At 38.2% G+C, this 13,444-nt stretch overlaps 2 protein-coding genes across 2 annotated transcripts; both read right to left on the bottom strand.

Moving 5' to 3' along the window:
• Positions 1–4,350: 4,350 nt before the first annotated feature.
• Positions 4,351–5,951, bottom strand: LOC143597275 (uncharacterized). The gene is made up of 2 exons (XM_077075819.1): positions 5,728–5,951; positions 4,351–5,479 (listed from the first exon to the last, which is right to left on the bottom strand). Exons 1-2 carry the CDS (start codon positions 5,949–5,951, stop codon positions 4,351–4,353), a joined length of 1,353 nt encoding a protein of 450 aa, XP_076931934.1.
• Positions 5,952–9,791: 3,840 nt separating this feature from the next.
• On the bottom strand, positions 9,792–11,516 carry LOC143597278 (uncharacterized). Its single transcript, XM_077075822.1, has 3 exons — positions 11,361–11,516; positions 10,489–11,246; positions 9,792–10,125 (listed from the first exon to the last, which is right to left on the bottom strand). The coding sequence occupies exons 1-3, from the start codon at positions 11,514–11,516 to the stop codon at positions 9,792–9,794; spliced, it is 1,248 nt and encodes a 415-aa protein (XP_076931937.1).
• Between the last annotated feature and the right edge of the window lie 1,928 nt (positions 11,517–13,444).

Here is a 13,444-nt window from a genome sequence, read left to right as displayed (position 1 = left end):
CGTCACAACCTAATACTAAACAGCCCCTAAACGAGTAATACGGTATTACCTTGTCGGTTTTCGGTGGTTTTTGATGGTTTAAACGATTCTCCGGGTCTTGGGTCCCAAACTCAATGTATCTAAATATCATATAACATCAAACCAAGCATAAATCATCCATGTAACAGCCTTGCTAATTAGGGTTTCGGATTTGGTTTCAAACCGAACTTTAGAACCGTAAAAAACGACATATTCATGTTCAAATCCGTGTTTTTGGTCAAAAACCTATATGTTTCTGCTTTGTAAACATGTTTAACATCAAAACATGATTTTAGTTGATTTTTATGATTTTTGAATGGTTAAACATGTTAAAACTAATCAAGACATGTTTATATATAAATAAGTGATTAAAACTTGGTTAAATTATCATTAATTTTGAACTTACCTTATATTTTTTTGGCTGGGAATGATGAAAAACAGAGGTGATCAGGACTTAAAAAGTATTTAGAGTGTGAAATGATTTAAGAAGTTTTGAGAAGTTAAATATCTAGAGAGGGGTTTTCCAAAATGGCGGCCGTAAGTATTGGGCCCCATTTTGGGCCTCCTCTCTAGTCCATTTGTCTCGGTTTTCGTGCCATGTTTAAATCTCAGTCCAAAATTTAGTTCGGGTTCAGTTTTTCACAAGAAAACTAGTTTGGCTGCGAAAAACTGCGCGGAAACGGTTGTTTTTCGACTCATTTTTGCAAAATAATAAAAACCTTTTAAATGGTTTTAAAAATCCAAAATATTTTCACAGATTGCTTAAAACATGTTATAAAAGTGCTTTATAAATCTTTTTCGGCTTAACGAATGTTACAATGCTCGTTTTGATGTTAACGATTACGTTTAAAGTCATAGCGTATCGTTAAACGAAACCTTTTTCGTTTAAATGGTTTTAAACGTACCGGGGCCTAAATATCAGTATGTTAGCCACCATAATATATATATATATATATATATAACTCATATGTGAACCATATGTATATATACGGGTCATAATCAGTATCATACGGTTACTCGTTTAATCGTTACAATCTAACCGATTTATCGTTTACTCATTACGTAATGAATAAGGTATACCTCGTTTTGTCATGAATGTCATAAAATATCTGCAACTTGATCATAGTCCGAGTATGTGTGATGCAGCGTACAATGAGAATCCAAAGGCTAAACACGTTGATTCTTGGAATACCCGTGAAAATCCTTCCCAAACCCCCAAATTCGACCCAAAAGTCAAAAAAACTTGAAAAGTCAAAAGTTTTTTTTATTAATTCTGATCAATGATCAGTCACATTACATTCATAACATATTAATAGAGAAGCCGAAATAGGTTTGGGCCGAAATAAACAACTAAAGGCCCAACAACGGTCCAAAACAAAACACAAAAAGTAGACGAAAAACATAAAAGTGGCCCAAAAGTGTATCTAGAGGCCTTATTTTGGAAAAATAAACAATACAGCGGGTTATCACAACGTGGCCCACGTTCCAACGGTCGTTTTGGCTGGTAGAACGCAAGAAACGGAGGCCCGTAGCCCAAGTTAAGCCCATTTTCGTGAAGTCCCTTTTGAAGCACGATCTTGGGCCTCCAGAAACATAATGGCCCGGTCTTCTATACTTGGGCCCACATCATTCCTCCCGGATAGAAAAAATTCGACCTCGAATCAGTAGCACCCTCATCATCAGAAGTGTCCCCGTAATAAGGTAGTAAATGTTTCACATTAAACACATCAGATTAACGAATGTGACTCGGCAGCTTTAGACGGTAAGCATTTGAGTTTATCTTCTCCATAATTTCCACGGGTCCAATCTTCTTAGCTGATAACTTGTTGTATTCCCCAACAGAAAAATGATCTTTTGTCAAAACAGCCCAGATAAAATCACCTTATTCAAATTCAACATGTCGTCGCTTCTGATCAGCAACCTGCTTGTACTTTGAATTCGCTCGAACCAGGTTGTCATGCACATCTTTATGAATCTCATGTAGCCCTTTAACAAAATCTTTCACCTTCTTGGGAACAGAACCAGGAACGGGAAGTGACATCAGGTCAAGGGGTCCCCGTGACTGAGCAGAATAAACCACTTGAAAAGGACTAAACCCGGTACTTCGATTGACAACATGATTATGAGCAAACTCAGCTTGACATAGTTTTTGATCCCAGGCCTTGACATGTTCACCCACAAGGCACCGCAGTAAATTTCTAAGTGAACGATTAACCACTTCAGTCTGCCCATCTGTTTGAGGGTGGTAGGCACTACTGAAATTGAGCTGAGTATTCACCATCTTCCACAGACTACGCCAAAAATGACTTAAAAAACGAGTGTCCCGGTCAGACACAATAGAAGTGGGCAACCCATGCAACCGGTAAATATCTCGAAAGAAAAATTGAGCTACATTAACTGCATCTGTCGTCTTCTTGCAAGGAACAAAGTGAGCCATTTTAGAAAACCGATCAACAACAACAACTATCGAATCATGACCATGCTGAGTACGCGGTAATCCCAACACGAAATCCATGCTAATATTAACCCAAGTCTGTGAAGGAACGGGTAAAGGCATATAGAGCCCAGCATTAGTAGCGGTTCCCTTTGACACTTGACAGACCCTACAACGCTTCACAAACCGGTCTACTTCCTTGCGCATAGTGGGCCAAAAGTAGGAAACTTGCACCAACTGTAAAGTACGGTCCCTTCCAACATGCCCTTCACCATGTAACTCTTGAATGATTTGAAGGCGAAGACTTGAGTCTGGAATACACAGTTGATTTCCCTTGAAAAGGAAACCGTCATGCACTAGGAAATCTGACCTCTTCCCAGATTGCACATCCTGCAAAACAACAGAAAAATAAGGGTCCACCATTAGCTGTTCCATGAAGGTGTCTACACCCGGCACACCAACCCTCATACATACAAGCAAATTGCTCCTCCTACTCAAAGCATCTGACACCCGATTCGAAACCCCAGACTTGTGTTTCACCACAAAAGTAAATTTTTCCAGGAAAGCCATCCATCTTGCGTGCTTATGAGACACCTTGTCCTGACTACGAATATGCCTCAAGGAATCATGATCCGTAAAAAGAACAAACTCCTTATGGAACAAGTAGTGGCGCCAATGTTTCACAACCTGGACCACTGCATAAAACTCAATATCATAAGTTCTATAACGAAGCTTAGCACCTGTCAACTTTTCACTGAAATAGGCAACGGGCCGCCCCCTTGACCTAGAACTGCCCCAATTCCACCCTGCGAGGCATCTGTATGTAGTTCAAAAGCTTGAGAAAAGTCTGGTAATACTAGAATCGGCGCCGTTGTAAGTTTTTCTTTGATTAATTGAAAAGCTGACTTAGCATCTTCACTCCACATAAAGGTCTTCCCTTTCATACAATCTGTCACTGGTGCCATGATGGAACTAAAATTTCGTATGAATCGCCTATAGAATGAAGAAATACCATGGAAATTTCGTACTTCAGTTATTGAGTTTGGGGTTGGCCACTACTTAATGGCTGCAACTTTAGACTCGTCTACCTGTATTCCTTCCCCCGAAACAACATATCCCAAAAAAAGAAATTATGGGGCCATGAAGACACACTTCTTTTTGGCTGCATACAAACTGTCTTTGCTGAGTAAGGCCAAAACCTGTCGTATATGGCTAACATGCTCACCAATATTAGCACTATAAATGAGAACATCATCAAAATACACCACCACAAATTTATCGATAAAGGGCCTAAACAACTGGTTCATGACTCGCATAAAAGTGCTGGGAGCATTAGATAAACCAAAAGGCATCACCAACCACTTATACAACCCCTCACGAGTCTTGAAGGCGGTTTTCCATTCATCACCCAGTCTAAGGCGAATCTGATGGTACCCACTTTTTAAATCCAGTTTCGTGAAAATAGTGGCACCACTTATCTGGTCAAGCAAATCATCTAGTCGAGGAATTGGAAATCTGTACCTGACAGTAATCTTGTTGATGGCACGACTATCAACACACATACGCCATGTTCCATCCTTCTTGGAGGTCAACAAGGCAGGGACAGCACAAGGACTCATGCTTTCCCGAACATACCCCTTAGAAATCAAGTCTTCAACCTGCCTACGCAACTCATCATGCTCATTAGGACTCATTCTATAGTGTGGCTTATTAGGAAGTTGGGCACCTGGCTCCAAATCAATATAGTGCTGGATGTCACGCAACGGGGGCAAACCATCTGGTAATTCATCAGGGAAGACATCAACAAATTCATCAAATAATGGAGCCATTGCTTCAGGAATTTCAGTCTCCTCAGACACTTCCTTCCCTATCAACACGAAAACCATTTCTGCATCCTTTTACTCCTCTTCAAACTGACTAATCGTCAAATAATTACCGGAAGACTTCGTGGCCAACTCTTTTGGCTTGCTAGGAACAAGAGTTAGCTTCACACCACCAAACATAAAACTGTAAGTATTTGAACGCCCGTTATGTTCAACGCTACGTTCATACTCCCAAGGTCTACCCAACAACAAATGACATGCATCTATAGGAACCACATCACACCAAATATCATCTTTATATGTTGTACCCACAGAAAAAGAAACAAGAGCTCGCTTGGATACCATTACCTCGCCTCCCTTCTTAAGCCATTGTAGCTTATACGGTTTGGAACGACTCTCCGTCTTCAAAGCAAAATTACAAACTGCCTCTTCTGAGATCAAGTTATCACAACTCCCAGAGTCAATAACAAAGGTGCAAACCTTCCCCAAGATAGTACACATGGAGTGGAATATGTTATGATTTAGCCAATCATCACCATCCGCCTTTGGTGTATAGCAAGAACGCCTAACCACCAAATTCACCCCCACATCACCGGTCACAACCTCTTCCTCATACTCGGGTTCTTCATCATACTCTAGGGCCTTTTCATATTCTTCATCATCAGATTCAACAAACAAATGCCTCTTACCCGCCTGTTTACAGTTAACTTGCCGATGACCTGTCTCACCACATTTAAAACACTTCACCCCGCTACTACTAGCCACCTTAGAAGTCGACCCAGTGTTGTTGGGCTCCGACCTCTGCTGACTTGGCACGACACGAGGTCCTCCACTACCCGACCCCGAATTTCCTCCAGCATGGGCTGGTGAATACGAACCGCCCACCCGACGGTTTTGTTTTTCAAAAGCCAATGCCCTTTGGTATGCCTCGGCGACCGTTAACGGATCAAAAAGATTTACAGAGTCCATGATCTGAACCCTTAAACCTCCAATATATCGAGCAACAAGTTGTTCATCGGTTTCTTGAATATCATTACGAGCAATCAAATGATAAAATTCGGTCGTATAGTCATCTACCGATTTGGATCCCTGCTTCAGATTCTGCAAACGTTGATACATCAAACGTTGAAAGTTGTGAGGTAGAAAGGTATCCCGCAAACACTTTCTCATCTTGGCCCATGTCACGATCCGTGACTTTCCGAGTCTATTTCATGTCATATTCAATTGTTGCCACCATGCCGACGCCCTCCCACGTAGCCTGGTAGCGATCAAAGGTACCCGCTTATTTTCAGGAACCTCTCGGAATTCAAACACCTCTTCTACAATAACCAACCAATCAATGAACCCTTCCGGATCCAAACTAGTCCCATCAAATTCTGGGGTATCAGTTCGGATCCAACATCCCAACGTCGGTTGCCATCACCAGGTTATTGCCTTGGCCCCCCCTCGTACCCCTCTTCGGAAGACGAATCATCATGACCAAAAAATGGATTATCGAAGTCACGCCCCTCCCTGTTTTCAGGGACCTGTCTTCTACGATTCATCAAGTCAGCCATTCGATCAGTGAGTTGATCGACCACCTGATCCAATTGTTGCTCCACCCGTGCCATAAATCGTTGTTCCAACTCTCGTTCGTAAACCTCATCGAGCGGTCTCTGTTGTCTCCTTGGAGGCATTTTCGAGCCAGGAATTCGGCTTTGATACCACCTGACGTAGCGTGGAGATAAAATTGGATGTCAAACACGTTGATTCTAAGAATACCCGTGAAGTACTTCCCAAAACTCCTATAAAAGACGTAGATCGTAAATAAGATAAATAATTGAACCTGTTGATTTACACGAATACCAGGATTAATTCTCCCAACTATCGTTGATTCACAAAGAATACCGATAATTAGGTATTTCACACACTAACACACACTGTGATAGAGAGGAAATGATTTTTTTCATATATTCCAAACCTTGTTTTTTTTACATTACAAATCTCAAGTATTTAAAAAAAACAGAAAACCATTGGGCTTCTAATGATTAAACCAAAAGACATAAAATATTCATTTTAAACTCTTGTAAATCCATAACTCATTTCGTCATTATTTGGTAAACGTTTGATCTCCCCACATTATTCTCCCCACCTTTGAAAAAACTCGCCCTCGAGTTTTTGTCTTTGAACCGTAGCCACTTGGGTCAAAGGGACCATCCATCCGATTCATGTTAAATACTATCACCACACCTTCACCTTTAAGAGTTACGTGTATGAGCCCGTCACAAGTAATTACCACTTCATGTAATTCTTTTTTATTCATGTAATCATCATTCACTTTAGGGCCCACCATATCAAGCTCAAACATAAAATATTTTTCTTTGACATTCGAATGTGGGAAATAGTTGATGATTACAGTAGGCAATTTCTTAAAATTTGTATCTTCATTTAACTCATTAATATGAAGTTTCAAAATAGTGGGAGATATCATGTATATGAAAGACAAATTCAAATCACCATTAACCACAATATCACCACCATTTTATACCGTACCATCCCTTAAAATTTCATCAAAAATACCCGAATAAATTGTAGACCACTCATGTTTTCTTTTTAAACTTTCAAGAACATCATCGGTTACCCAAACATACCATTCCTCGTCCTCGTATTCATCAAACATGGGCCAGGAATCATAGATATTGTCCCCCTCACAAGCCATATTGAGCCAGGAACCTAGCTTTGATACCAACTGATGCAGCGTACAATGAGAATCCGAAGGCTAAACACGTTGATTCTTGAAATACCCGTGAAAATCCTTCCCAAACCCCCAAATTCGACCCAAAAGTCAAGAACTTGAAAAGTCAAAACTTTTTTTATTAATTCTGATCAATGATCAGTCACATTACATTCATAACATATTAATAGAGAAACCAAAATAGGTTTGGGCCGAAATAAACAACTAAAGGCCCAACAACGGTCCAAAACAAAACACAAAAAGTAGACGAAAAACATAAAAGTGGTCCAAAATTGTATCTAGAGTCCTTATTTTGTAAAAATAAACGGGATAATTATCACAACGTGGCCCACGTTCCAACTGTCGTTTTGACTGGTAGAACGCCAGAAACGGAGGCCCGTAGCCCAAGTTAAGCCCATTTTCGTGAAGTCCCTTTTGAAGCACGATCTTGGGCCTCCAGAAACATAATGGCCCAGTCTTCTATACTTGGGCCCACATCAATGCGATAAGGAAATTAAGCCTTCTTGTTACTTTTCTCGCACAAAATGGCAACCGATCTCAATATGTTTAGTGCGCTCATGAAAAACCGGATTCTTTGCAATGTAAATTGCCGCTTGACTATCACACTTAACGGGAATAGGTGTGACTTTAACATACATTAAGCTCATGCAGTAAACGAGTCAACCAAGATAATTCAGCCGTGACCCGTCTCATTGATAGGTATTCTGCCTCGACTGAACTCAAAGCAACAGTAGGTTGCTTCTTGGACTTCCAAGAAATTGGGCATCCACCAAGCGGAATGAAATATCCATTGACTGATTTGCGTGTGTTTGGACATGAAGCCCAATCACTACCACAATAAGCATGAAGATCAAAATGATAGGAATCATTAAATAATAATCCTTGGGAAGCAGAACTTTTGACATAGGCTAAAGTGTGTAATGCTGCGTTCCAATGAGGAACCCGAGGATCTTGCATAAACTGACTTAGAAACTGAACAGCAAAAGCCAAATCTGGACATGTATGTGTTAGGTAATTTAATTTTCCCACCAGCTATCGATATTGTAATGGATCTGAAACTACCTCCCCATTATTAGCTTTCAGTTGTAAGTGAACTGGTAAAAGAGTTGAAACTGTTGGAAGATCATGTTCGTTGAACTCAACTAACAAATCATTAGCAAATTTCCTCTGGGTCATAATTACCCCATTAGAAAGTTTTAAAATTTCCATTCCAAGAAAATAATTGAGGAAACCAAGATCCTTAATTTTGAAAGTAGAATGAGGATGATCTTTCAGAGCCGAAATTTCTTCATTATCGTTCTTGGTGACCAAAATATCATCGACATACACTGCAACATGGACAGTAGAGCTACCCATTGATTTAATGAATAATGAGTAATCATTATTTGGTCGAACATAGCCTTTTAGAACAGTTGACAGTTTCCCATACCATTGTCGAGACGCTTGTTTTAAGCCATAAAGAGATTTTTGCAACTTCAAAACTTGATCTGGTGGAAGATCCATACCAGGAGGGGGTCATATAAATTTCTTCATCGAGGTCACCATGCAAGAATGCATTGTTGACGTCTAATTGGTACAATGACCACTGTAATTTTGCAGCTATGGCAATGAGACTACGAATAGTAGTCATTTTAACAACGGGTGAGAACGTTTCATTGTAATCGAGACCAAGTTTTTGAGTATCACCCCGAACAACTAAACGAGCTTTGCATCTTTCCACACTACCATTAGCATTATATTTAATCTTGTAGACCCATTTGCACTTGATTGGCTTCTTACCCGATGGAAGACCAACCACTGACCAGGTGTGATTGTCTTGAAGGGCTTGAAACTCTTTATCCATTGCATCACACTAAGAAGAATGCATAACAACTTGTATATATGTTTTTGGTTCTTGTAGAATATCAAGGTTGTGAACAAAGTTTTGACTAGAATCAGCTAACTCATTAAAGGGAACATGAGAAGTCCGAACAAGCATTGGTGATTGTATGACAACAATCATGAAAAGTATGCACATTATGGGATATATAATCATTCAAATAAGCAGGAGGAACATATTGTCTTGAGGATTTTTGATGAGGAACAACTTGAGGAACAGAAGAATTGGATGAGTTAGGAGGAACAAAAGGAGATGAAACAGGACCAGGAGATAATTGTGTGATGACAAATGAGAAGTGTCTGAATTGTTAATAACGGGATCGTCAAAGAAAGATGCCAAATTATCAATTGAGGGAAAAAGATGAGATGATGTAGAAGATGTAATGGAGGGAAATAAATGTTCAAAAAACACCACATCCCAGGAAAGAAAACCAGTTTGAGTATGCAGATTATACAACTTATAACTTTTTTTGCCAATGGGATAACCAACATATAGACAAGGTAGTGCTCTAGGTTTGAACTTATCTCTTCCATGTGCAAGGGTGGATGCATAACAAAGGCAGCCAAAAGCCTTTAAATGATTATAAGTAGGAACTTTATTTGTAAATATTTCATACAGAGTCTTACCCTCAAGAAGAGTATTAGGAAATCGGTTGATCAAATGGGTTGCTGTGAGCACACAATCTCCCCAAAATTGAAGTGGACGATTTGATTGAAAAAGCAAAGCTCTAGAGGTTTCTAACATGTGCTTATGTTTACGCTCAACAACTCCATTTTGTTGAGGAACTTGGACACAACAAGTTTGATGCAAAATACCTTTACTAAGGAAGTATTCAGCCTGTTTATGACCACTACCAAGTTCAAAAGCATTATCAGATCGAATGCATTTAACTTTTGCATTAAATTAAGTAGCAACCATTTCTACAAAGCCTTGAAGAACAGGAAACACACCTGCTTTAGTAGGGGTCCATGTGGTTCTACTAAAGTCATCCACAATAGTTAGAAAATATTTGTAACCACTATATGTTGAAGTATGATATGGACCCCAAACGTCAATATGTATAAGATCAAATATTGCAGTAGATGATCTATGACTATGTGGAAATGGTAAACGATGTTGTCTAGCCTTAGGACAAATATGACACTGATCAATAGAAGACAAAGATGTATTAGACAACACACTTAATTGTTTCATCTTATAAAAAGGTAAATGACCGAGTCTACTATGCCAGACATTACTGTTTACAAAAGAATTACAAAGAGAAGTAGTAAACAAATTCGAACTATTACAACTGAAATGAGTATTGGTTGCTTTGAAAATGTAGAGCCCATTCAAAAGATCACAAAGAACCAGTGGATTCTTCATTGAAGGGCCCTGTAAAATACAACTTTTGTTAGAGAAATATACTATTCCTTTAGTATCATCACAAAGTTTTGGGACTGAAAGAAGATTGTGTTTGAAATATGGAACTAGAAGAACATTAGGAAGGGACAAATTTTGACTAAAACAAACAGTCCCATATCGATGAACATTGAGAGCATGACCATTAGGAAAACCAATGGAAAATGGTTTTGAAAACGATTTTATATTTGTAAACAACCTAATATCATGACACATGTGATCACTGGCACCCGTATCAATGATCCAGTTTGAGTGGAATTTTGATGAGATACAAGCCATCATACTTGCAAAATTAGCATAGCTAATGGATGACGCAGGCTGTGTGATAGACTCCTTAGGCAAGTGAGTTTTCTGCAAAAGTTGCATCAGTTCATGATATTGTTCTGTTGTGATTGAATGACCAGAAGACACGGTTTCTTGAGAACTCTTAGAGGCAAATGGATTATAATACGCTTGATCAAATGTCTCTCTTTCATTTTCCACCATATTAGCAGTACCTCTTTTGTACTTAGTAAACTTAAAATCCTTAGGAAATCCAATAATCCTATAGCATTTACTTGCATGATGTCCATTTTGTTTGCAATTTGAACAAGGAACTGTTCTCTTCTTATCATATCTACCAAATTGAGTATTTTGTGCTTGAGAATTTACATTCATTGATGCAGAATCAGAAGGAAAGATGACAGTTGAATGAATTTCACGTTGCTTTTCATCGTGCATAAGGAGTACATACGCTTGATTAATTGAAGGTAAAGGTTGCGTCATAAGAATATTACCTCTAATTGATTCATAGCATGGATTTAGGCCCATAAGAAATTGCACCAACTTCTGATCTTCATCTCTTTTAGTTATGAGATGAGCAGTTCCACATGTACAAGATGGGATCAAATTTAGGGCACATAATTCATCACATTTTGTCTTGAGTTTAGTAAAATATGTGGCAACATCACAATTTCCCTGAACAAGATCAGAAATATTCTATAGCAAATGGTAAAATTTTGCTCCATTGATTTGACCATATCTATGAATCAATTCCAACCACAATTGTTGAGCAGATTCAACATACAATACACTTGCACTGATTTCTTGAGATAAAGTGTTCAAGCTCCATGAAATCACCATATCATTACAACGTTTCCATAGATCAACTAGACAAGAACTAGTAGGTATGACAAAATCACCATTGACAAAAACGAGCTTGTTCTTCGCCAAAAGCCCGATAGTCATCGCTCTTTTCCAAGGACCAAATCCTGTTCCATGAAAATTTTTTGAAGGTATAGAGGATTAGATGAATCGATGATTGAAGAAGTATGAACAGAACCACTGTTTGAATCTAACATGGTTCAATTTCTGATTGAAAAAAAAACAAAGAAATTGAAGAAAACGGAAGCGAAATAGAGAACGATCGAATGAAGATGATGAAGAAATGATAATCAGAGAGGAAGATCCTGCTTTGATACCATGAAATTTGGGAAGAAACTAATTTCTGTTATCTCAAACCAAAGAAGCTGTACAAGCCCTAATATATCCACTAACTGTCATCTAACAAACTGATTAACTAAATAACAATTAGTACTAACTAATTAAATACAAGGGTAAAAAAGGAAAACTGTAAGAGAAGTCAACAAGTAATAGTCAACATTTTATAATTTTTGTTGAAACAAATGTAACACTTCAAATTCTACTGGTTCAGATTGACCCACCCATATCATATTCGATTTATATTCCACAAAACCTCCATCAATCGCTACCAAACCAAAATCTTTTTTCGCACTTTACTTTGAACTCGCAGGTTCAGTGCATAATTGTAGGTTTAGTTCATAACCAAAGGTGATAAAGTTGACGTAAGGAATTTGAAAGATAGTATTAGGGTTTCAAATTTGAAAAAAATACACAATATGACACGTGACATCACTTTCATAAAAAAACTAATTAAGATTGCAACCTTCTCATAAATGTTTAGACTAAGCTTGCAAATTGTGAAACCCATGGACCAAATTGCAATATGGCGAAATCACGAAGACCATTTGTGCAATATTCTATAAGATAATTAATAGCAAATACTCAATGGTACATGTTATTTACATGTATTTCATCTTTCCGCCTCTAGAATGGATGTCAGTTAAAAAACTCTATTAAACTTTGTTAACTATTATTCTGGCTGACAATTTTAACACGGACGCGATACGACACAAATATTAACATGTATGAGTTTGACTTTAACAGGTTGTCTGTCTTAATAGGTCAAGTTGTTTTAATTCATCTAATGATGCGTGGGTGAAAACATGTGTTTATAGTGTGTAATCTTGTGTATTTTACTTGTTTATATTTATCGAACATAAGTACTTTGAGTGTTTTTATGTTTACAGGTGTGCAGAGCTTAGCGAAGTTAATTTGGAGTGTTTAAGGATGAAGAAATTAAGTTTACAAGAAGGGGAGTAACCGACAGCTTTACTGGACGATCAAAAGTCGAAGAAAACGAAAAACGATCATTTGATACTGTAGCAACCGTAGGCTACGGGTGTCAGACCGTAGCCTACGGTCTGAGTATTGATGATGGTGTCGTAAGGCAGAAACTGCGTAAGAAATGGTATGCTACGGCCTGGACTAACGGAAATTATGTTTTGGGCTTGTTTTCTTCCATATTTAAAGAGGAGAAACCCTAGAATTGATTATTCTTGATTCTCTATCACATAGGGGTGATTTTGGGGCTATCTCTAACTATCATATCATCTCCTAATCATCATAATCATTCATACAATCATCCTTCCACACCATAATTAAGAGATTCAAGATCAAGATGTAAGGCTGAAGACCATCCATCTCCGGGTGTAGGGTGTAGTTGTACTTTGGATTTTTGGTAGTCTAAACCTAAACTTTGGATTTGGATTTGGTTGATCAAATATTTTTAATTGTTTGTGTGCTTAAACAATTTTCCCGTATTGGAATACCTAATCTTTTATCAGTTAATTGATTTGAGGTCATCAATGAATAGGATTGAGTTCTTATCGTCATTGACCTATTCATCATTAACCATATAATTGATTTCGTGCATCAAAACCTAAAATTAATAATCAAATAGATCCTTATTAACTTGTGTCAATCTTTTGGATTAAGTTCTGACATTTAGCATAGTCAAATATTTAGTCTTTTGG

Source organism: Bidens hawaiensis, unplaced genomic scaffold, assembly GCF_021521415.1.
Source record: "Bidens hawaiensis isolate Kalapana, Puna unplaced genomic scaffold, B.hawaiensis_p1.1 tig00048054_1, whole genome shotgun sequence".
Taxonomy (NCBI): domain Eukaryota; kingdom Viridiplantae; phylum Streptophyta; class Magnoliopsida; order Asterales; family Asteraceae; genus Bidens; species Bidens hawaiensis.
This window is presented reverse-complemented; position numbering and strand designations above follow the sequence as displayed.